The sequence below is a fragment of the Herpailurus yagouaroundi genome, unplaced genomic scaffold, assembly GCF_014898765.1.
Source record: "Herpailurus yagouaroundi ecotype Mexico unplaced genomic scaffold, PumYag 203, whole genome shotgun sequence".
Lineage (NCBI taxonomy): Eukaryota > Metazoa > Chordata > Mammalia > Carnivora > Felidae > Herpailurus > Herpailurus yagouaroundi.
Genome location: NW_024412434.1, coordinates 24253979 through 24280160, shown reverse-complemented (window position 1 = coordinate 24280160; position 26182 = coordinate 24253979). Strand labels below are relative to the sequence as shown.

The 26182-nt window shown below is 40.1% G+C and overlaps 1 protein-coding gene across 3 annotated transcripts in view; it reads left to right on the top strand.

Annotated features, from left to right (window-relative positions):
• CELF2 (CUGBP Elav-like family member 2) overlaps window positions 1-26182 on the top strand; it is an 835274-nt gene that overhangs the window by 491317 nt on the left and 317775 nt on the right. The window contains exon 1 of one of the 3 annotated variants that reach the window (XM_040451473.1): window positions 23164-23312. The exons of the other annotated variants lie outside the window; for them this stretch is intronic. Coding sequence (XP_040307407.1) covers window positions 23260-23312 — 53 coding nt within the window. The 5' untranslated portion in view covers window positions 23164-23259. Of the gene's footprint in view, window positions 1-23163; window positions 23313-26182 lie in introns of those variants that run through there. 3 annotated transcript variants of the gene reach the window in all.

The following is a 26182-nucleotide window of genomic DNA, read 5'->3' as shown; positions in this document are numbered from 1 at the left end:
AAGGAAAGGTACGTTTTCAGCATGTTTTTCAGTAGTGTATGTTCAGTAGTTCTTAAGAGCAGGACAGCATGTCCCTCTTTAAAGGCACTTCGTTCAGACAAGTCAGGCTTACAGATACACTAGGGAGTGATTCGCTTACAAAACAGTTCTTCTCTCTTAAAGGGGTTCACCACAAAGTTTGCTTAATCAGTAAGATCCTCTAGTATATTTAAAATAGTATTTTAATACTTGAATGTGAATGACCCTTCTTTTAAGAAATATTTCTGTTAAATTTTGTGTTAAGTGGGGTTCATCTGTACCTAGAATTGATCAAGTGTTTGCCCTCACGAAGAGCACAGAACACTTCTCCCGTGTGATCTCATTCATTCTTGGAATGATTTTGGAAGCAAACAGGAACAAACGCAGAGATGAAGGAAAACGTGTGTGAGTGCGTTCACCCGTTTATTCTAACGACCGACACTACAAACCTCGGGAAATTTAGGAAAGAGATGTAATATAATATGTTGCCCCAACTCCTCCCCCATCTTCTGAAGAAGGATTTGACTGAGAATTAGGTAAAATTTATTCTCTATATAATACATATGAAGCTGTTTAAACTGTAATTGTGTGCAATTTGAAGGAAACGTTCTTCCAGCGGAGCGAAGATTGACCTACCTACTCAGGAATATTAAAATGTACAGGGGTTCACACTCTTGTGATAGTGTTTTATCATTTTGAAAACTTATTCTTAATAGACCCCCACATTACATTTCAGTAAAGTGGTTTCATTTTCTTTAACAACCATTAATAGCTATTAGCGGTAAAAAAAATATATATATATAAGGCTTTATATAGATCATTAAAGTACACTTAAGTAATATGTAATTGACAATTAAATCAGCATGGCAATGCATTATCCTAAGTTTGATAGATCTGCCTTTTCTAAAGTACTGAGAAGAAAGGGCCTTTGTAAGACACCCCGCTACAGACTATTCCTGTACTTTAATTGATCACAAAGAATACATTGTCTTCATGTATGTGCTTGGTAATCATCTTTTACAAGTTTCCTTTTGTGAGGATTTTGATGCAGTGTGTGGGAGTTTGGTTCATGCTAGAAACAGTGTTTTGGGTGAGAGCTGGAATTAGCAGCCACCTTTAACCCTTACTCCTGGCTATTATCACAATATAGAAAATAGTTGGAGCTTTCTTTCCAGTCTCAAAGCCCAGAGTCACCATTCTCTTGGTCCCTCTCCTTTCCTTCACCTCTCCAAAGACGTGAATGTGTAGTCATGAGGCCGGGTCTCCGTGCTACCTGAACGATGGCACACCGGTGATGCGAGCCCCTGTACCTGGGCAGCCAACGGGCATTGACCTGATCTGCTCAAACCATAGAGGAAGCATGCAGGCTGTGTTTGTTTGGGCAATCTGGAATCCCCCAACACCCTCCCCCACCCCCGGCCCGAGGAAATGTGTGGACTTACCATCTAGAAATTCTGGTTAACATAGTTTCTACATTGAGGTCAAAATATAGAAGCATAACAGCATTGGAGAGGGGGTTTTTGTCATTCATATATTTTTTTTTTGCCCCAGATGGAACCTCTAAAAATTTCAAAGATCATTGATTAATCCCCACTTTTCTTCATTTCCCTGTACCTGTAATAACAAAGGAATTTATTTAGTGTAAATCTTCAAAAAAAAGGAAGAAGATATTTGCTGTATTTCAAACTATGAAAGAGGAAATGAAAAAATTAAAAAGATTAATTTCCATCTAATTTGCTAGACTCTGAGATAGGTCAAAGTATCAATAGAGTTTTTTTACCCTCTAAAATCTTACAAAGATATTTTATAATCTGAGCATAGTCAAGTTTAATGTGAGTATGATTAATCTCGTAAAGATTTCTCTGCTTTACTGCATCTTCCTACTCTTTATGATTTTTATGGGGTTTTAGGTGAGAAAAATGTATCACTTTAGAAGTAGAAAAAGCATGGGGCAACTGAGTGGCTCAGTCGGTTGAGCGTCCGACTTCGGCTCAGGTCATGATCTCGCGGTCTGTGAGTTTGAGCCCCGCACCGGGCTCTGTGTTGGCAGCTCGGAACCTGGAGCCTGCTTTAGATTCTGTGTCTCCCCCTCTCTCTGCCCCTCCCCCGCTCATGCTCTGTCTCTCCCTCTCTCTCTCTATCAAAAATAAATAAACATTAAAAAAAATTTTTTTAAGTAGAAAAAGCATGATGGGCAATTTTTAAGTAGTTATAAAAATATTGAGATTACTTAGATATTGATACCCGATTAATGGAAATTAAATTTTTAATTGACCTAGGAAGGAGTAAGGGGTCTTGTATAAACAGACTGTGTTTCTTTATGCTGTAGTATGGTCCCGTGCACATGATTTTTTAAAAATTAAATTGAATGAACGAATTCAAGGAATTTACACCACACTTAACATGACCAGGGCACAGTTGTGATGGGTGATTCAGCTGATGGCTCTAAGCCTACCGCACTGCAATGTGGCCAGACTGGCTGGAACATGTGTGATGAGTTAGCAGTCAGAACACAGTCCCATGCATCCCTAATGCTATATATAATGGGTACATCTGAGCTTATTAAAGAGGGGCACTGCACCCACAGAAGGTCCCCTGCCCTGAGGACTTTCGGCAGCAGTAGGAAGGCACAAATCCGAGGGGTAACTGATGAAAATGACAAGAGGATGCTGTAGAAGTGTATAAATTGTGTTTATGGGAAGAAGCAAAAAGTCGCTGATTTTCTGAAGGTCAGCCATGGACAGACTCCTTGGCAATGATGATCTTTAATATTTTAATCCCGCCATCTCAATTTGATTCTACGACTTGAAACAGGCTTCATGGTGTTAACTAAAGAAATTAAGATTGGCAGGGTTATCAAGACTTGATTGCAAAAACCAGGCAGCAAGGTGGCTAGAAACTTTAACGTATCTGGTCAGTCGGCAGTGAAAAATGATAACCCATCTTTGAAGATTTTGTTTATTCCTGGTAATGCACCAAAACCTCACTAATTCAAAACAGTCTTTCCTAAAATTGGAGAATTTCCCAAATGTAAACTATATTTGTAAATATTAACTAAGGCATACTTACACTACTTAGTTGAATAAAGTATGTTAAATGAAAAATAATGTCACAACAGAGCAAATTCAATGTTTTCTCTAAACTTTAAAACAGCAAGTTGCATCATTTACTTTTTAAAATTTTGCTCAAAATCAATTACATATTTTGGGGGATCTCTGGTTAGAATGGTGTTTTGACTTCTGGCCCCTGACATAATTCAAAGGTAGAATACTTTAAAAGAATAACCCTCCACAACCTATTATGGTTTGTGCCAAGAATAAAAAGATGTTTTTGTTTTAGAAAATCTGTTAATATATAATACATCACCTTTGCAGATAAATGAGAAAAAAAAATGATCTTGAAAGACACACAAAATTAAACCCTAATTCCTAAGTGGGAAAAAACTCTTAGAAAACCAGGAATGCAAAGGAACTTTTAAAACTTAGTAAAAGACAGGTGTTTAAAAAAACTTTTTTTTTACATTTATTTATTTTTGAGAGGCAGAGTGAGACAAAGTGAGAGTGGGGGAGGGGCAGAGAGAGAGGAAGACACAGGATCGGAAGCAGGCTCCACGCTCTGAGCTGTCAGCACAGAGCCCGACGCGGGGCTCGAACCCACAGACCGTGAGATCATGACCTGAGCCGAAGTTGGACGCTCAACTGACTGAGCCACCCAGGCGCCCCAAAGATAGGTGTTTTAAGCCAATCATTGGATGAGAAATGAGCAAGATTGCAAATTATCTTCATTCATTAAATGATGTTCTAGAAGCCCTGGTCAGAGAATAACACACGAAACTGAAATACGGATATGCTGATTAGAAACAAAGATGAAAAATTTATCATTTGCACATGACATGAATATAAACATGAAAACCTCTAATAGTTTAAGGATAGTATAATAAAAAATGTTTTAAATCCACAGCTGTACTAAAAGTCAGTAGTAATGGTTAGGTAAACTACTTGAAGAAAACATTAAGTGCTCCCTGAGAGAGAAAATAAATGAAGATTTTAGTAAATTTAGACTTCATCCATATTCCTAGGTGGAAAGAGCAAGTATTATAAAGATGTTAAATTTCCCCAAATATATCTAAGTTTTCTATTCAGATACCAATCAAAATCTCAGTAGAAAATTTTTGAATGGGCAATGTTCTCAACTTCAACTTGAAGTTCCCTTTGTACAGAAAGAGTACTAATTAGGGTACTTGCCATCCTAGATGATATAAAACACAGCTCCCAAGTTTTACTACTTAAATCAATGAGGTACCAACAAAAGAAATAACAGAGAAATTCAGTAGCACTGACTCTAATATATCAACATACTCATCATACCCTAAAAATGCTGGGAAAAGAATGGATCACGTGATCAGGGATACCGGCAAAACCACCTGTATGTGAAAGACAGAAAATTCAGGTTGAAGCTTACTTTCCAAAATAATTCTAGATGAACCAGATAGTAAGAATAAAAATCAACAAAACACAAAGTCACAGATTAATCTTTTAGGATGGACAAGACCTTTGCTATAAAAAATTAAGGGAAGTTATGGAATATTTAGCTGTCTAAAATACTAAAATTTGGTACCAGAAAAAAAAATTAAGTAACATAATGATCTGGGGAAAGTTTATAAATTTACAAATCCCTTTTTTTTAATTTGAAAGAGAGAGAGTGCATGCACGAATGGGGGAGAGGGGCAGAGGGAAAGAATCTTAAGCAGGCTCCCCCTCAGTCTGCCAAGCCGTCTGTGGGGCTCGATCCCACAACCCTGGGACCTTGACCCTGAGCCGAAATCAAGAGTCAGACACTCAGCCAACTTAGCTATCCAGGCACCCCAATCCTTTTTAAAAAAGAATTAAAATAGAGAAATTTTGTAGAACCGGTGCAACTTAATTAAAAAAATCACCAGTTTATGACGAAGGCACATGAACTGACCAATCATAAAAGAAGACAAATGACCATAAATATCAGGGTAAATATTTATCTTCAAATAAATAAAATATTTATATTTATATTTATATTTATATTTATATTAAATAAAACAGTGACATAACGCATCTCCCTCTTCATGTTTGCAAATTTAAGATTAAATACTGGTGTGTTTGAGAGAATGCCGAGTCCAAGTGCCCTTGTCCTGTTGCAAATTCACAGAGCAATTTGGTGATAGATGTGAAGACTTAACACAGTTGTCTTCTCTCAGAAGAAAATCAGAAATGCTCACATTCACATTTAAGAATTCTCATTTCAGGGGTGCATAGGTGACTCAGTCCATTGAGAGCCCGACTCTGATTTTGGCTCAGTTCATGATCCCAGGGTTGTGGAATCCAGCTCCATGTAGGGCTTCACGCTGGACAGCGCAGAGCCTGCTTCAGATTCTGTTCTTCCCGGGGGGCCTGGGTGGCTTGGTCGGTTAAGCGTCCAACTTCGGCTCAGGTCATGATCTCACGGTCCCTGAGTTCGAGCCCCACGTCAGGCTCTGTGCTGACAGCTCAGAGCCTGGAGCCTGCTTCGGATTCTGTGTCTCCCTCTCTCTCTGCTCCTCCCCTGTTCATGCTCTGTCTCTCTCTGTCTCAAAAATAAATAAACGTTAAAAAAAAAAAAAAAAAGAATCCTGCTACAGATTCTGTTCTTTCCTCTTCCTCTGCCCCCCCCACCCCCACACACGCGTACGCTCTCTAAAATAAAAAAAAAAAAGAGTTCTCATTTCAGTGTTATAAATGAAAGTAAAAACGGAGAAACGCCATAAATATCTAGCCTTAGGGAAGTAGTTGAATTATGTGACATCAGTAAAATGAAATAACGTGCATCCTTGGGCCACATTTTTAAAAATCATTACTTGTTCATATTGTGAAAACAACAGGAATAAAATTAGTATGATCAATACAACCCCAATTTTAGGTGGAAAGACTAGAATTGAAAATGACTGAAAAGAAATATACCAAAAGATAAACAAATTATTTTTTCTAGTCAGATTTAGGTGACGATAATTTTTATCCTTTATACTTATATGTATCTCTGAGCAACACTGTGAACGTGAACTGCTTTTATAATCATTAAAAATAGTAAATGTTATTTTTGAAAGAATCACCTTGTATGTCCAAATTATCACTAAATCTGAGTTAATGACATCTAAATTAAGAACATTTTAATAGTAAAGCTTGAATAGTATAGTATTATATGCACAGTGGGAATTCAGTATATTATATTGATAAGTTTCATTTATAGCGAGATGCTAAATATAGGCTTAAAAAGGAAATTATTTTCCAGAGATTTCAGGATAAGTAATTGTTGCAAAACAGGTTGTGTTTCAGCCTAAATCAACCTGGCAGCAGGATTCAGTAGAGTGCTTATAATCACATCAACTGGCACACTTTTCTAGGTATCTCAACACAGTTTGGGTATCATGGGGGGCAGTTTGTGTTCCCCATAGCTTTGTAAAATCTTAACAGCTTCGCAGATAGTCTGACAAAAAGGCTACATTTATAGAAATGGGAGAAAATGCATTCAGGTACTTATAGCATCTTTTTGAGGTGTGTGTGTGCGTGTATATGTGTGTGCGTACGTGTGGTTTTGGTGTGGTGTGTGTGCGTGTGTTTTCCAATGAAGTATTCCTTTTGAAGTTCAGAGCTCAGGCAGAGAAAGCATGAGTTTGGTGGGTATAACTTTCAAATGCTTAAAACAGCAACTTTAATCTCAAGTTATGATTGACATCAAGCAAAATGCAGACTCTCTTTGTTCTGTGTGTGTGTGTGTGTGTGTGTGTGTGTGTGTGTTGTTTAATGTAAGGAAAAGGTTTGAAAAGTTCAACTGTAGACACTAATGAATTTGGCATCCTTCAAGATGTGTCTCATAAGGAGCAACTCTAATGACAGGCCCATGACACATGCTCTAAGGGAATGTGACAACAGTCCCAGTTGGGAGGCCTGCTGTTGCAGAGACCTGCTTTCAGCTCCCAAACTCTGCCCTGGGGAGACCAGGATGTATAGCCCTCTGGTAACCAGGCTGAGAGCCTCAGATATGGCATCACACAGGCCTTTCAACAATGACAAAAATGATCCGTGGGTCAAGGTGGCCATAAACCGCCCACATCAGATTATCATTACACAGAGATGAGGTTACCTGAAGGAAGAGTAGGAAAGCTTTACCTTCTGGTAATTTTGTTTTCTTGATGTTTTTGGAAAAGGTTCAGGTTTTTTGTTTCTTTTGTCAACTTCCCTAATAGTATATAAGTGGCTATAGACGGGCACCGCAGCTTTGATTGAGTGCTGACCCCAAAGATTTATGAAAGTTTACAGCAGAAAAAAAAAAAAGCTCTTCGAAGATGACTCAAGTCACATGGAACCTCTCTGGCCTTTTGAACCTTTGATCGTCTCAAAATAAAAGGCAGATAACATTTGATCACATAATTGTGCATGGACCATATTATGCTTACATTGGCTTCTAGACTCAGCTCCCTCATTTCCATTTTACACACCTCTATTAGTTTCTACTTCCTAACGCCCCTGTCCATGCCTCTCTCCATTATGGTCCTTTGATCATTTGGTCATTTGTTTATTTATTTGAGTATGCAACAGGCATTTATTGAGCACCAACCATGTATCAGGCATCTTAGCATCAGAGATCAGGAAATTATCATCATGGTCCCTAATCTCAAGGAGCCAACACTCTAATTGGGGCACAGGAAAGGAAAGTAATTCACTAGGCAATTGCTGCAATAAAGCTGCCTATAAATGATTACACAGTACAGTGGATTGCAACAATACACATTTACTCTTACACTAAAGAATCTGCAGGTCAACTGTAGTTTGGCAGATCCAGGTTGGGAGCTGTCTTTTCAGCTTTAAGTCAGCTGTGTTTGGCTCCAGACTGTGGGTTGGGCTCAGATCTTCTTCATGTGTGTTTATTCTGAGGCCCAGGTGGAAGGGACAGTAGATTCTCCGGGGCGTGCTTTTCTCAGGCAGGTCACAGAGTAAAGACCCAAACTAAGCCACGCGAGCACATTTAATATAACGCCTGCTAACATTTTAACAGCTGAAGCAAGTTACATCGTTAAGCCCAGTGTCAATGGAGTAGGGAAATCTGTTCCACCCACTCTAGTGCATTACAGGCAACATGGTAGAGGAAGGGCATGAATAATTGGCAAGATAAGAATCTACCACACAAATGATGACAATCAGGTATGATACACAGTACAAGAGAAGTATAGTCAAGGTTTTGAGGAGGTACAGAGAAATACCATAGAGGAGGGGCATGTCAATCACAGTTGAACCAGGAAAACAAAGGCAGTAGGATAGATAGGTGATGTATAGATGGATGAATAGATGAATGGAAGATACAGAGAGAGAGAGAGATACATACATACATACATACATACATACATAGTTGTTACAGGGCTTTAACTCTACACAGCATGGGAAAGCAGTGTCTATAAGGTTTTCCTGCATCTGATGATGGAACTTGACATTCACAGCCAAACAGTCAAAAAGGGGAAATGGATGCAGAGTAGGGGAGATCAAGGACAGACTGGAACCCCCAAACACTGAATGGTTTGCATGCAAGGATGGACTGAGACATGAGTCTGTTCTTGTTGCCTCTGCCTTGGGGACCTGGATGATAGAGGTAAACACACACCTGGCCCGGAAGTCAGAGAAGCCCAGGGAGGATCTGGGGAAGGCAGAGTGGGCTTGGCTGCTGCTTCACACCAAGGAGGCAAGTCAGTACATCAGCAATACGGTATGCAAGCTACAGAATGACTGTTTTCTTCCCTTCTGTCCTTCACATCTCCCAAGAATCTTCCTGTAGCTCCCCCTAACCAGAAACATTAAAAGTAGAAGGAGGAGAAGGAAAAGGAGGAGAAGGAAGAGGAGGAGGAAGGAAATTGAAAACTGGGGAAATGTAGTTCAGCATAGCCCAGTGGACACATGACAGGGCCACCACAAGGGAAACCTAATCCAACTATCAGAAAGAGTAAATTAGAAAGTACTTTCAGTGAAGGTGATATTTGAACTAAATCTTTAAGGATGAGCGGGAGTTAACCAGGAAGGAGGAATGTCCATTTAGGCAGGTACAAAGCATGAGAAAGGTAGGCTCAAGAATATGGAAGTCCTGGTGTGGGAAGCAGCATAGCCAAAGCCACCAAGAACACATCATAGTCAAAGTTGGGTTTAACTTATTACAGCAAAGGAGAATGCACACCAGGAGTATGACAGGGCATCTTAGGGAAAGAGTTGGAAGAGGCTTACTATAGAAAACAGGGCTTGTGCACATGCTGAGGAAGTTTAAAGATGTGAGAGTCAGTTCCCATTGGCTGTTTTTAAGAAGTATTGGGCTATTGTGATGGACTGAACCATTCTCCACTCCCCAAATCCATATACTGAAGTCCTAACCCCCAGAATGTCAGAATGTGCCTGTATTTGAAGGTAGGGCTTTTAAGTAGGTAACGAAGGTTAACAAGATCCTAAGGGTTAGATCCAATAGAACTGGTGTCATTCTAAGGAGAGGAAGAGACCCCAGGGATGTATGTGCACAGAGGAGAGGCCATGTGAGGACACAGAGCTACAAGCGGAGGAGAGAGTTGTCTGGAGAAACCAAACCTTCCAACACCTTGATCTTGAACTTCCAGCTTCCAGAACTGTTGCTTAAGCCCCCCACCCAGTCTGTGTTCTTTTGTTACAGCAGCTCCCGCAGACTCATACAGGTATCCTGGTAGCTTTTGTCTAGAAAGCAGGAGAATTAAAGCAGAGCTAGAGTCACCACTGGCAAAGAAGCAGTTGGGAGAAGGGGATGTGTCATTATTTTTGTGTTTGCAGTGCCTTTGTCTCTCTCCTGTTGCACATGGTCTCAAAGTCTGGTTATTTTTATATTCTGCGAGAGTTGTTTGTGTTTAGTTGGGAACATCATGGCCTACCTGTCAGCTACCAGCTGCCGAAGCTGTTTTTCGCCTTCTCGTTGGCATCTGCGGAGAGCGGTCTCACTCACTGATCCAGAAATTACACTGAGTCTCCAATGCTTATTTTGTTGACTACAGATGCCACTGCTCGATTTACCAGATTCGCCGCCTGGCCTTGCTCTTCCTCATTTCTCTTCTTCCCCCACATTCTCCAGTACTTGTGCTGTTCTACTCAGACTTTCTTTTCACTGTCACCCACGTGTGAACTGTCCTCAGATTGGTCTCTCCTGCTGGGGGTGTCCTCACACTTTCCTTCCACATCCTCCTCCAAAGCAGGCATACCTTTTGAGATTCTCCACAAAGGGCTCTCACATTACTCTAGCCAAGCCTTGCCGTGTCTCCTTCCTTGGAACTCCTATGGCTCATAAAACATCACAGCAGTAGACACTCTGGTTCTTTGTCCCTTTGGATAAGTTCTGTGTTTCTAACAGGAATATCCACTCTCTGAGGGCAGGGACCTTTCTAGAACCTTTTTTTTTTTTTTTTTTTTTTTTAAAGGCTGGGGCGTGGAGCCCAGCACAGGGCTTGAACTCAGGACCCTGAGATCAAGAACCGGCCGGCGGCTTCACCTACTGAGCCACCCAGGCATCTCTAGAACCTCTATTGAATTCAACTGTAGGTAAATAACATTGTAGTCCCTCAGCTACAAAAAGCGTAGTTGGTTTATTACATCATAGTTTTGTTTCCTTTTTAAGCTGGGACTGTATTATGACATCTTTGTGTTTCCTTTGCTGCTGGGATGGTGTCCTTGACTTACTCCTGTATTCAGCCAGCCAGCCAGCCAGCCAGCAAGTATTTTTGAGTGCCTATTTTTGTGCTCAGCACTTGATGTTTAAGCCAAGTCCTGAAGGATACGCAGAAATAAACCTGGTGAGGGGGTGGGATCACTGGAGAGTTTTGTGCATGTGGGAAACAGCCAACCCCAGTGCAGAGGCGAGGGAGACCCTGTGTGTGAGGGCCTGAAAGATGTTCCCGGTGCACAGGACACCAGGGTACCAGCCGAGAAGACTGTGAAATGAGGCTGGAGATGTGGGTGGGTCCTGTGAGTCATGTCATGTGGCTTGGGCTTCAGTTTCAGAGCGGAGATGGAAGGGGGAACCCTCAGCGGGTGCTGAGCAGGTGGTAACTGTGACCATTTTTCAGTAGCAGAGACCTCACTGCTGAAATGGATAGCAGGGTTCAGAGCCAGTGAGACTGGAGGCAGAGAGGCTCCTTAGGAACAGTGGTAGCCTGAATTCGGCTCGTGCAGGTGGTGAAAAGTAGGTGAGCTGTTGAGAAAGTCTTCAACGCACTCTTGCTGTCTCTCAGGCAATTTTTACTTACAAGCATTCTAGTTCCTAGATATTTAGATTCATCAAATTCTTTTTTGGTTATGGAATTAAAAGCAAGTTTTGGTTTAAGAAAAAAAAAAAAGGTTTTATTGACCTGGGTGCTGATTGCATGGCTGGATTCACTCTGTGGATATCAGGGAGCTGAACACTTATGGGCACTTTTTTCTAAGTATATGATTCTTCGCTAAAAAGTTTAAAGCAATTGGTCCCAGAAATGTTATCCACGTCTAGAGTTTTATAGTTCCTTGTAGTTTTGGAAATCCTTATCTGGCAAAGTTCATAAACACCTTCAAAAAGACTTTTGCTCTGGGCCTTTTTGAACTGCTGGGTCCAGCTGGCTCGTCGGTAGTATATGAACTTGCTCCGCACGGGGGCTCCTGTTGTGTGAGCTGGATGCAGCACCCCCTGGCCCCTGGCCTCCTTGTTTTTAAAGTTCTGCATTAAAGGAGGTGGGGAAGAATGGCCGGGCGCCTTTCGATCTGTCTCAGGAGTCAGGGCAAGCATCTGACGGTTCAGCTGGAGCCTGCCTGGAGCAAGCGGCAATTTCACCTGCGACTCTCAGGCGGCCCAGCCCCCTCTCCCTTTTCAGCGTGTGCAGGTGCGGGAGTAGCCTGCTTCCTTGTCAAACTAGGCTGCCCTCTAGAGTTACCACCATGGTTCGAAACTGGTTCCTGGAACTTTCAGAACGTTCCTGCCTCGTATTTGTACTGCCCTGCTTTTCCATTTAGCATCCAAACAAATAATTCATGCTCTCCTGGCCAACAAAGTCACTGCAAACTTCATGGGCAGATTTTTTCTCTCTCCACTGGAGTCTAAGCCCCTTAGTGATGTATCTGCCCTTCTCTTTCTCTGGGTATCTTTCTGTGCCTCCTCCACTTCTGATTTGTCCTGGGGTCCTGGCCTCACATCACTTCTCGTTTTGTGCCCCCAGTGCTCCTTCGGGCTGATGTCATCCACGCCCAGAGGTAGTTCTGCCTGTTTCCTCCACGTGGGAGGGCTGCCGCCAGCCTCTCGGGCTCAGCGTGTTCCCTGTGGACCCCTCACCTTTCCTGTGTACCCCACTGTGCCTTTTTAGCTCCAGCTCAGTTAGCATATCATTTGCCAAACCATCATGTTAGCGCCATCAGAATCATCCTCCACTCTAGTGTTTTCTCTCTTCTACCCATTCAGTGGTCCATGTAACGGTTCCATCACCAAAATATCTTTTACCCCCCTTTCTGTCTTCTAGATAGCTACTGCCTGGACAGTGTGCAATAAAGAAGAGAAAAAGCCTGACTTCCATCAGGTTGGGAGCCTGATACCTGATACCTGATGAACAGCATTAATGTACACATTATTAATATACATGTTATACATAATATTAATATAATTAATATATGTAACAGTATATACTATATGATATACACACATATATAAACATATATAAATGTACATATATATTATGCATATTATATATACATGTTATATATTTGGCATTAATGTACCTATTATATATACATGTTGTATATAACATCAATGTACATAATATATATATACATGTTATATATAGTATGAATATGATATATATATCATATATATACATATATACATATATGTATATATATGATATATATATATATATGATATATATATCAATCTATCTATATCAGGAATAGAAAGTCAAAGTAATGTTTAACAGCTAGCCCTACCACATCAAACGAAATCAAATTAATGCACTTTTAAAAGTGAGGACACATCTCCTGAGGAACTGACTTAAGGAAATGTGTGTTTTGTTTTGTTTCTAAACAGAGGATGGAAGTGATAAGAAGATAAGTTGCTATAGACCTCGGGGACCCCAGTGAGTGACAGGCAAGTAAGGCAGGACATCCCTGGCACAGATGCCTTTACTTGCCAGCTCCCGGAGCCGTGGCAGAGTTAACTACGGAGTTAAATACACAGCACAGATCTCCTCCTGAAACTGAGTGATATGAAAATGATACCGGCCTCTGATTCCTATTCCTTGTCCTAAGGACACTTGCTTTTTCTAGGACATCACAAAAAAAAAAAAAATGCAATTCGCTTTGCTCTCGATGCTGAAAATTTTGTCTGTGCATCTCACCTTCAATGCTCAGTCCTACCTGCTTGGACTTTACTAACTCCCAAACTTCAGCATTATGGAAAATAAGGAGGCATCATTTTATTTTCTATGAACCCATATAAATGGTAATTTTATATATACACACACACACACATACATTAAAAGCTTATTTATTTTGAGAAAGAGAGCGAGCATGATCAAAGGAGGGGCAGAGAGAGAGGGAGAGAAAGCCAAGCAGGCTCCACACTGTCAGGGCAGAGCCTGACGTGTGGCTCAAGCTCATGAACCATGAAATCATGACCTGAGTGGAAATCAAGAGTTGGACGCTCAACCTACTGAGCCACCCAGGTGCCCCTAAATGGTACTTTAAAGTTCAAAAAAACGTATTAAAACAGCAAGCTTATCTTCCCATCCCAGTGAATCTATAACGTACTTAAAGTCAGGAACAGACCTTCCTAATCTTTGTGTCCCTCTGAGGTTCTCACCTAATGAGTACTCACAGCTGAGCCTGGACAGCATCTCACAAATTGCGTCCTATAGCTGTAAGCCACTGAGATTAGGTCACTTAACAAGAAGAATGTGCCTCACAGAGAAATCCAGCCATTGAACAAATGTTTATTAAGTGTCTACCATATGCCACACGTTGTTCTGAAGTGGATATAAAAGGGAGTAAGTTCCTGCTTTCATGCACCCTAGGTTCAGATGATTTAAAGATAATAAACACGTAAACAAGCAGATGATTGAATCTCAGAGTTATATATAAAGAAATGTAACATTTAAAGCACCTGCAGATTCTGTAAGCGCTGTGAATGTGTTGTGAGGTTTTCAGAACCACTTTCCCAGACCATCTGGGTTTCTCTTCCATCTCTGTCATAGGGTCGTGTGAATCACCTTCCTGTGAGGACTCATCAGCTTCACCCACAACCTTTATTATACGTGTGCTGTTAACTTGTTACAGTTCTCTAGGATCAAAACCACTTAAGCAACAGGGATCCCCAAGTGCACCAAATTCTACACGTCCATTGAGGACTCGTGGACAAGTGTCAAGTTACAGAACCTGTCCGATGTGGCAGTTTGCACAGGCAGAAAGGCAGGTGTGTGTGCATGGGTCTGTCTTAAAAACAGCGATGATAAACTCCGCCCATTTTCCGTGCAAATATTAATGGCTAACATATCTAGTCACCTGTGGCCTTCTCAAGATTTCCCATCTGCCCGAGAGTGGTCCTTGACAAAACATTAGGTCAAAAATCACTGCTCAATTGTGAACATGTTGTTTGCTAAGTCGTAAGAGTTCATGAACCAAAGTTAGTTATTTTATCAAGTAGGTAGTCTGTGTTTTTCATGGGAATTCCTTTACTTTCTTCAGCCTGTCCTCCATGGACCTTTTGCTACCTAGACAGAATTAGTTCTCCAAACCCACTTTCCAGTGTCTGTCTCATAGCCCCTTTCCTTTATAATAAGAAGTCATTATTACTCTTTATAATACCTCTTAAACTTATCTAGTGCATATTTTCAAGTGGCTTCTTGGAGTCTAAGTAATTTATAGTTTATTATTTATATCTACTTATTAATAAATACCACACTTTATAATTTTAAGGGGCTTTACGATTATTCTTGCTAATTACTCACCCCATGCCCCACTCATCCTAGTAAACATCTCCGTGTTTGAAACGCGTAAGTAGTCCCATGGCTTGTAGAAGGAATGCCTCTTTAGAACTTAGGGGCCTTGGGCTTGTTACTGGGATAGTGGCCTCCTGTTTCTAAAGTCTGACTTGGAGGTAACGTTTGAGTGCTCCAGTGACAGGAACTCGTGTTACATAGATCCTCCGATTACCGTCAAACCCTTCATTTACCAGCTCTGCCAGGCTTTACTTTAAACCAACTGTCAGTTTTATGTTTCAGGTAGTGATTTGTGATACCTATGTCCTTTTGGCTTTGGAGGGTTTTCCCCTCAAGCAAGAGAGAGCCCTGGAGCCCGAGGGGACAGGATTCCTCCATAGTGCATTCATTCCATCTCCTGTCTCTAGTCGCCCCTGTGTGCAGACTTGACTATTTTGCTTCCCTTTTGCCCACAGAGACCCTTCCTCTGAGGCTGGTGAAGGTGATCAGAGAAACTCTGTGTCTTCTGCTTGGTACCAGCTCTGGATAGACAGTTATCCATTCACACACAGATGTACCAACTTTATCGAGCACATACTATGTGCCATTCACGGAGTATGCTAGAAATCCATTTCTTGGAGACCTCGGTTATTGCTTCATATTTACTTCATGCGTTCTCTGTGTGATCTTTCCATCTTTCGTAGCAATGTACTTTCTTGGTTAAATCTGGATATTCTTCATGTCTGCTATGGTTTGAATGTTTATGTCCCCCACCCACATTCATATATTGAAATCCTAAAGCCTAATGTGTTGGTATTAGGGGCTGGGGTGTTTAGAAAGTGATGAGGTCATGAGGGTAGAGCCTTCAGGCATGGGCTTAGGGTTCTTATAAAAGAGACCGCACAGAGATCCTCTGCTCCTCTCACCATGTGAAGACACAGCAAGAAGGAGCCAGCTATGAAACGGGAAGAGGGCCCTCGCTGGAACGTGACCATGATGGCACCTTGATCTTGGACTTGCCAGCCTCCAGAACTATGAGAAATAAATTTCTGTTATTTATTCTGTTATTTATAAATCCCTAAGTCTGTAATGTTTTTGTTTTAGTAGCCCAAATGTTTTAGTAGCCCAAATGGACTAAGACAATATCTAAAACTAACAGCTAAAGAGATTTAATGTCCTTGGCTCCTGCAAATTCCAAGATTATTCTTTTTGGATGGGAATCTAAGAGGCAGATTAGAGTTTGGTAGTGTCTCATCCTTCATCAGAGAATGAATCTTGGGGCATCTGGGTGGCTCAGTCAGTTCAGTGTCTGACTCTTGATTTCGGGCTCAGGTCATGATCTCGAGGTTCATGGGATGAAGTCCTACATCAGGCTCCTCGATGACAGCATGGAGCCGGCTTGGACGTCTCTGTCTGGCCCCTTTCCCACTCATTCTCTCTCATTCTCCCTTTCTCAAAATAAATAAATAACCATTAAAAAATAAAAAGAGAATCTGTACTGCCTGGCCCTTCCTCTCTAGCAAACTTCATATTGTACACTTCCATTGAAACGCTCTTTTCTACTTAACATTTTCATGCAACTTTCAAAGTGCAAAGATATGGTTTAGAAGAAAGAAGTTGCGAGTTGTTAATGTTGCATTTAGAAATTCAGCTTTTAATTCTAGAAGTTCCCTATAACATAAATAAATGCGCATAGAATTTACCTTTGAAAACATTTTTAGGAAGCTCAAATCTAGAAAGGTCAAGAAGTCTGGCTGATTCTCAGTTCCCTCCTGTATTCCCACATTGCAGGAATTTTTCCCTTCCCCTCCCCCCACCCCCGCAAGTTTGCGTTATTAGCTAAAAATTTAATTTATATAATTAAAAACAGAGGAATACAGAGGGCATTGAGATAAAGTAAGTTTTTGTTGCTGTCCTTGGCCAATTACTGCTATAATCTTTTTGAAAAAAATTTCCCTACACACCAAATGTAGTAATCAGGGTTGCTAAAAATCAACTCTTGTTGTAGATGACCTCAAAAAATAAAAATCCCCCAAAGTGCTTAGTTTGTCTAGTTGCAACTCAATCTTCATTGGAAATAGAATTTTGAAGGGAATTAGTAAATACTAGTAGCCAAAACATAATCTTTTAATCAATTTTCCTTTAATTTACTATCCTCTACGTTTATCACTATTGCATTAGAAAAGTGTAATAAGATTCGTTGCACTCAACACTCCTTCAAAGCCATGCCTTGCTTGGGGGTGCTGTGAACCCCTGGGCAGAGCAGAAGCACTGGATCACACTGTAGAGCAGTGGAAAGAATATGGGTCCAGGGTTTGGTTTAGACTGGATTCCCACACTCAGTTATCACTGCACCTTCTGGGCATGCTGCTCAGTCTTTCTGCATGTGAACTTTTTTAGCTGAGAAGGTAATGGTACCATTTCCACCTGCCCCACAGTATTGTTATGGGGATTGAATAAGTTGCTAGATGTGAAAAGGTCCTGTAATTTAAATTTTTTTTAACGTTTATTTGTTTTTGAGAGGAGTGGGGAGGGGCAGAGAGAGGGAGATACAGAATCCGAAGCAAGCTCCAGGCTCTAAGCTGTCAGCACAGAGCCTGACGCAGGGCTCAAACTCATGGACCACGAGATCATGACCTGAGCTGAAGTTGGATGCTTAACTGGCTGAGCCATCCAGGTGCCCCAAAAAGGTCCTGTAATTTAAAACATAGCAACATGTAAGGAATTCTCAGTGTTGTCGGCCATGCCAACTGAATGCATGAGTTAAAATAAAAAGTGAGGTGGGTTTGTTTCTGCCACATATTTGTTAAGGAAACTACATAAAGAATTTTGAAAATGAAACGGTCCTTTCCCCAAAGTTCCAATAGTTAAAAATAAATTTATTCCTTTATTTAACAAATACATATTAAGTACTAGCTTTGGGAAAGTTATTCTATTGGGTGGATTAAGAACTACAGGGGCGCCTGGGTGGCGCAGTCGGTTAAGCGTCCGACTTCAGCCAGGTCACGATCTCGCGGTCCGTGAGTTCGAGCCCCGCGTCAGGCTCTGGGCTGATGGCTCAGAGCCTGGAGCCTGTTTCCGATTCTGAGTCTCCCTCTCTCTCTGCCCCTCTCCCGTTCATGCTCTGTCTCTCTCTGTCCCAAAAATAAAATAAAACGTTGAAAAAAAAATTTTTAAGAAGTACAAAGATTAATCCCCATGGCCTTGGAGCCAAAGCCTTACTGCACAATATATAAATGTTAGAAATAACACATCTTTCTATTCACTCATCTTTATAACCCCAACTTCAGCACATACAACTAGCAGGTGGAAGCCCCTCAGTCTGTTATCGTAGTGGAGTTTGGACGAATATTAAAGTCTTACCTCGATCGCTTTCTCATTATTTAGGTCCCTAGACTAAAAAGGAAGTGGAGAAAATATTTAATGGTTTGATTCACTTCCGTTCCTTACTACTGTGGATCCATAATTCATTTCCCTATAGGAATATCTCCATGTACTGCAGCACTGGCTTCTAATGCCAAGAATCTATTTATGGATAAGCAAATGCATTCTTGTCATATATTAGTACTTGCCTCATAATTTAACCCCCATTAGAACTGTGAACAAGTATTCAACAAAGTGAGTATAGAAGGAATGTACTTTAACATGATAAAGACCACATATAACAAGCCCACAGCTAACATCATACTTAGCAGTGAAAAGCTAAAAGCTTTTTCAGTAAGATCAGGAACAAGACAAGGATGCCCACTCTCCCCACTTTCAAGCAACATAGTATGGGAAGTCCTAGCTAGAGCAATTAGGCAAGAAAAAGAAATAAAAGGCATCCAAATTGGAAAGGAAGAAGTAAACTGTCACTATTTGCAGATGACATGATATTATATAAAGAAAACATGGGACTCTGCAAAGAATTCTGTTACATAATGGATGAAATTAGTAAAATTGTGGGATACAAAACCAATATGCAGGAATCTGTTGTGTTTTTATACACTGATAATGAAGTATCAGAGAAATGAAGAAAACAATTTCATTTACAATTGCATCAAAAAGAATAAATTACCAAGGAATAAATTTAATGAAGGAGGTGAATATTGTGTACTGGAAGCTGTAAGACAATGATGAGAAAAATTGAAGGAGACACAAATTAACAGAAAGATATACCATGCTCATGGATTCGAAGAATTAGTATTATAAAAATGTCCTTACTATCCCAATCTACAGATTCAATGAAATCCCTATCAAAAGTTCAATGGAATTTTTCACAGAAATAGAACAAACAGTCCTAAACTTTATATGGAACCACAGAAGACACCAAATAATCATAGCAATTTTGAAAAAGAAGACCAAAGTTGGAGGCATCACACTTCCTGATTTCAAACTATATTACAAAGCTATAGTAATCAAAACAAAATGGTGTTATCCTAAAAACAGACACATAGATCAATGGAACAGAATAGAGTTCCCAGAAGTAAACCCACACATATATGTTCAATTAATTGATGACAAAATAACCAAGAATATACAGTGGAGGAAAGACAGTCTTTTGAAAAAATGGTGCTGGAAAACTGTACAGCCACATGCGAAAGAATGAATTTGGACCCCTATCTTATACCGTGCCCCAAAATTAACTCAAAATGGCTTAAGATGTGAATGTGAGACCTGAAACCATAACACTCCTAGAAGAAAACATAGGCAGTTAAGTTCCTTGACATCAGTCTTGGTGATGATTTTTTTTTAAATCTAACACCAAAAGCAAAGGCAAAAAAAGCAAAAGTCAATAAGTGGGACTACATCAAACTAGAAAGTTTCTGTCCAGCAAAGGAAACCATCAATAAAATGAAAAAGCAAAGCACTGAATAAGGGGTCAAATATTCAAACTACAAAAAGAATTCATACAACTCAATAGCAAAATAAAAACCCAACCTGATTAAAAAATGGGTAAAGGTGGATGCCTTGTTGGCTCAGTCAGTTGAACGTCCAACTCTTGATTTCGGCTCAGTTCGTGATCCCTTGGTCATGGGATCGAACCCCACATCGGGCTCCACGCTGAGTGTGGAACCTGCTTAAAATTCTTTCTCCCTTCCTCTGACCCTCTCTCCTGCTCATGCTTTCTCTCTCTCTAAAAAGAAACAAAAAAATGTAAAGGATCTGAATAGACATTTTTCCAAAGAAGAAGTACCGAAAGCCAGCAGGTACTACATGAAAAGATGCTCAACATTACAGTTCACCAGATAAATGCAAATCAAAACCATAACGAATATCACTTCATACCTGTCAGATTGGCTATTATCAGGAAGATAATAATTAATAGGTATTGGAGAGGATGTGGAGAAAAGGGATCCCTTGTGCACTGTTGGTGGGAATGTAAATTAGTGAAGCCACTGAGGAAAAAATTATGGAGGTTCCTCAAAAAATTAAAAAGACAGCTACCATATGATTCAGCAATTCCACTTCTGGGTATCTATCCAAAGAAAATGAAAACACTAACTCAAAAAGACGTATGAATCCCCATGTTCGTTGCAGCATTCTTTACAATATCCAAGATATGGAAACAACCTAAGTGTCCATCAATGGATGAACGGATAAAGAAAACACACACACACACACACACACACACACACACACAGGCATTTAAAAGAATAACATTTTGCCATTTGGAACAACCGGGTTGGACCTTAAAGACATTATGCTAAATGTAGTTAAGTCAGAAAAAAACACAAGTACCATATGATTTCACTTCTATATGGAATCTAAAAACAAAACAAAAACAAAACAATCTGAACTCATAAATACAGAGACCAGAGGAGAAGGCGGGCAAAATCGGTAAAGGGAGTCAACAGGTACAAACTTGGCAGTTACCAAATCAAATCATGTGGATCTCATGTATAGCATGTATCCACTGTAGTTAATAATACTATATTGCATGTTTGTAAGTTGCTAAGAGAATAAGTCTCAAAAGTTCTCATTACCAAAATTTTGTAACTATGTATGATGATGGGTGTTAGACTCACTGTAATGATCCTTTGGCAGTATATACAAATATCAAATCATTATGTTGTATATTTGAAACTAATATTATATGTCAATTATGCTCCAATTAATTTTTTTTAGTTTTTTAAAAGAAAGGAGTTTTGTGTCTGAGCAGCATAATTTTACCTTTTTTTTTCCTTAAGTTTATTCATTTATTTTGAGAAAGAGGGGAGCAGCAAGGGAGGGGCAGAGAGAGAGAATCCCAAGCAGGCCCCAGGCCCTCAGCACAGAGCCTGATGCGGGGCTCAAACTCATGAACCATGATGTTGTGACCTGAGCTGCAATCAAGAGTTGGATGCTTAAGCAACTGAGCCACCCAGGTGCCCCACCTTTTTCTAATAGACAAAAGTCTCACCAGTGTTCAGCCACTCATTCCACTTTTATTCATCTTTTCACCAAAAAAACACACCCAGTTTTATTATAGGATCTTCAGATGCTTTAAGACAAATTAGCATTTGTTGCCCACCCCCCATTTAAGAACAGGGGTCAAAGGGAGCCATGGAGAAGTTAAGTGCCTTCTACCTCCACAAATCACTAGGGAATGACTAACTCTCTCTCTCTCTCCAAGGTCTCTCTGTTTCCACACTCGTTCATATGATGTTTATCTTGCTTCTAAAGAATATCATAGGTTTTATGTGATCGCTTTCTTTGGCAAAGCAATTCATTTTTATATATTCATTCCACAACTTCCATGTGCTATAATGAAGGAAGGAAATGTAGAGATGTGATTATTTTAGGGACAAGCATTATTTCATCGTTTGATCTTTGCTGAGTTATTCATCATGTTGTCTCACTGTCATTCAGAAATGGGAAGGGTCACTGCTTTCAGCCACTGCTGTTTCTTGTCATCAGTGCTAAAGTTGATAAACTGAGAGAGATTATTTTGCGGTAGGTGGAGGAACTCTTAACAGAACATCTCCATTTCCCTGGCTGTGGGCCAAGAGATCAGAGATCTAGCAAGATATTGGGTGGTTTTCCAGATCCTCAAAGGGGAGGGAAACGGAGCACGCCATTGTTTCCTCACCTCGCTATTATTCCCATAGATGTTGTGACTCCGGATTCTTCCTGAGGTGCCTGGCCGTGTTAATGGAGGACAGGGGCGTACTTTGAGCCTGGGGGTGAGGAATTCAGTATTGAGTGATCCAGCTCTGTTTCGGGCCGCGATCTGTATTGTACCGTCTAAGCAGAGAGTGTTCTTGGCTTCCTGTGAGCACCCAGGAATGATGTCTTAGTTTGCACTTTTGGCCTGCTGACTATTTTGTCCATAGCATCTTGTCTTCTCTCTATGGGATTCACCTGCTGCTTTACTTGGCTAATCTGCACGGAATTCTTCTAATTCCAATAAACAGAAGCATAATGCATATTTCCCCGGCTGACTGTCTATGCTGAGTCCATTGAGTATAATGAAGTAGGGAAGCTGATTTTTCTTATTTTGGAAAAGAACATCCAATTGGTCTTTCGAGGATGATGCACCAGTATCAACTAGGGCTTCAACATGACCACACAGTCTTTGCACTGCCTGCCTCCTTTAGATGCCCTGCTTCAGGTGAATTATGCTGTCGTCTGCAAGAGCTCTGGTGTGCATAGAGTTAAAATATCTCCAGGTCCCCCAATCTCTGTCTTCTGCATCCATGACCCAGGGTGGGGCTAAGGGTCTTGACCTTGTCACTCTTCCTGAGGACAAGAGGAGAGGAATAGATGAATCCAACTGTGAGTTCAGTGTCCCAGAAAAGAGAAGCAAAAAATCCTTTTTAGCACACACTGACCTATCCAAATCCTCTGGTGGTCGTCTGCAATGTGTGCTGATAGTGGGTAGCAAAAAGAAAATGTGACACTGGCTTTGCTATTATATGTATAAAAAAAAGGTAAACGAGTCACTTATTTTTCTTTCCAATTTTTTAAGATGGTAATTAGGAGAATTAACACCAGGCAGGCTTGAGTGAATGCACGCAAGACCCCTATAGGCAGCACAGTGTATTAATGTAAAAATATGCCTAGACAACATAACTTGTCAGAGAGGATTATTTCTACTTAGTGAATCTGCAGGAGCCCCTTTGCTCCACCATTCAGAATTTGACTAGAGAAGAGAGTGGGGAAAGAGAGAGAGGGAGAGAGAGAGGGGGAGAGAGAGAGGGAGCGCATTAGTGAACAGCTACTGTGGCATTGATGTTTGAGCGCACTTCTGAACTGGCTTTTGTTGAGACTATCAGTGTATCAGTGTAGAAAGCATGCGCTGTCCCAAATCCGCTGTTACTATGAGAAATGAAGAGCTGCTTTTAAGGTATGTTGTTGTGTCCTTTGTTTTTAATGTGTGCTTTTCTAGTTTCTAGAGCTGGCTGAGACAATAATCATGCTCGGCATCAAGTAGCTTCCTTATCTTAGAGGGGGAAAAAAAGAATCGAGAGAGAGAGAGAGAGAGAGAGAGAGAGAGAGAGAGAGAGAGAAACGAAATCGAGACCAAGGACTGGGAGAAAGGGAGCCAGCAAGAGAAAGGAAAAGGATTGCCCTGTGCGAGTTATATTTGCACCCGTTGCCTTTTGAAAGCGTATCGTGTATTTGTTCCCTGCTATTTGTGAGTGGCCAGTGGATAATTTTAAAGGCTCTGAATCTGGCTCTTGGTTTGTCTTTTCCTTTGCAATGTCTAAGCCTCTTTCATTATCATGCACTCTGCATGGAATAATCACCGAAAAAGGAGCTAAGGAGACTCCATATTAGACTTGCGTTCCAAATACCGCTCTAATCTGGACTTAGCCTACCTAAATAGTCCTTCTGTGTTACCAGGTTTGGATCACTTTATCCTGTTTGCCAAAATGTGTACCTGCTTAAAGACCTCTGTTCATGCATGGCGTCCTGGGTCCCTATGTATTGAAAGCAAATATTTGTTTCTTGCATCTGTGTTAGGGTTCGATCACATACCGAGAGGAGCCACCACTGACCTTTGGGGAAGCAGAGAAAGAATTATGATAGAATTGGCATCCTGCTTTGAAAAATGTAGTCTTTTGTTTATTTGCTAGCAGACATTGTAGCACTGAATACATCTTTGGGTCTGACAATGGGACCGGTTGAACAATGGAGCTGTCAAACTAGCTTAATGCATGTCTGGGGCTTTTTTTTTTTTTTTTTTTTTCTTTCTCAACACCCTTTTTATCTGCTTTAATCTTGTTTGTATAGACTCTACAGAATGAAGAGCTTTTAGAACTGCTTGTTTGTGGTTTTGTGCTTTTAAAAAAAATTAATATCTACCATTCATAAAGCTTTTTGCATTTTGCAGCTATGTTGGTTGGATTAAGTTAGAGATTTATTGCTTACCTCTCTGTTAACTACAGAAAGAAATGTATTGATTGAGACTGCTTGTAATACCATTATCATTCTGGCAAATACCTTGTTATCAGACATGCCTCTACAGTGTTTAGTGCTGGGGGATTTTAAATTTGTCTATTTGGTGGACTCACGGAACATAGCATAAAAAAGAAGTTAAGGGGAATATTTCTAATGTTTAAGGAAATTATCATTTCTAGCTTCTACATCCTCTTTTGACATCCAGGTAGATAAAGAGTTTAGAAATTCAAGGACACGTGAGAACTTTTGCCCTTAGAATTTTGGTCATTAACCAAACCTATAAACTATTATTACATAGCCTATTTAAGTTGTTAAGTTAGAGGTCTCTGTGGAATCTACTGATTTTTGACATATGGTTATGTGCTCATAAGATGCATTTTTATGCAGGGCAAACATTTCTCATGTCTTCAAAAATCTTTCATTTTATAACATAAGCATTGGTTTCTAAGGTGAAAACAGAGTTCAAAAAGAGAAAACGGGAAAATCTGTTTCAAACTTCTCAAATATTGAAATCATTTTTATTCTCACGTGTAATGTAAGAGAACTGGTCCTAGAATATTCAGTGGCCATTGATTTACATTGAAAATCATCATACCAATGTTGGTTTCTACACAGAATATATCTTATCTAATACGTTAGTGTTTTGTTTAATTACTTGTTCATGCCAGGGCAATACATTGAAAAATATTAGTAAATTTATGAAGGAAGATCAAGGACCTAATTTTTAAACACAGAAGGAAGGGAAATCACTTTAAAGGGCAAATTAAAAAAAAAATATTTAGTTACAAATTTTCCTTTTGGGTTGTATTGTGGTTCAAATTAACGACACTCTCAGTAAATAAGGAAGAAAATGCATTCCTTATAAAAACACAGTATGGAACAGTAACTGTTTTTTAGAGTTTGGACATGCATTTTAATTTTTTTTAACTTAAGTTGAAATGTCATGAAATATCTACTTCAAAACTAGTAAGATTAATGTTTCAGGCTAAATAAATTGCCTTCTCAAGTATAAATTTTCTGTTGACAGTATATTTAGAGCCTGGGTGGACCCCAAAAGGGTCTGTATAGTATAATAATATTTCGAAAGTTATCCATTGTGAATAGAGTGGATTTTAAATGCATACTTATTATGTTCTCTTACTTCCAATGGGATCTGAACTGCTCATTCCATCGGGCACGCCAATAATTGCTTTTAGGATGAGCTCATAAAAGGTAATTGGCGAAGCTTTATATCTGAAGCCCACTGTTACCATCACACCTAGATTCTGCTTTCATGGGAAATTTTTATTCCAAACAAAGGCTGCAAAGCAATTTTTTTGTGGTTTGGGAGAAAAGTAGTCCTATGTGCTCCCTAGCTGCTTGTCAGTGGCACACCGAAATAAAGAAATAACTTGGAAACCTCCATGTTGAATTTTTGACCATATTATAATTATTTACCTGTCATCCATTCACTTTAATTCCTGGGTGTTCATAATTAGGTACAAGAACAAGGGAAATCCTTTCTTACTTTGTTTCTCCTGTGGTTTGACCCATCAAACCACAGTATCCAGCACATGGGTGTCTTTTCCTTTAGCCTGCTGGGGACGGTGTGAGGTTGCCTGAAGTTGACAAACTTGCCTGCATCTAATTCCACAGCAGTAAGAAGATATGTAATCTGTATCCTTCCATTAGCCTCTGTGTGTGATGAGCCCCCTCCATAGTGACCTAAACACATGTCAAAGTAAATTTGAATTCTAAGCTGAGACTTGCAGGAAAAGGAAGAGCAAAAGACTCAAACTGGGAAAATGGCTTCTTTCAATAGATTCTACCCAG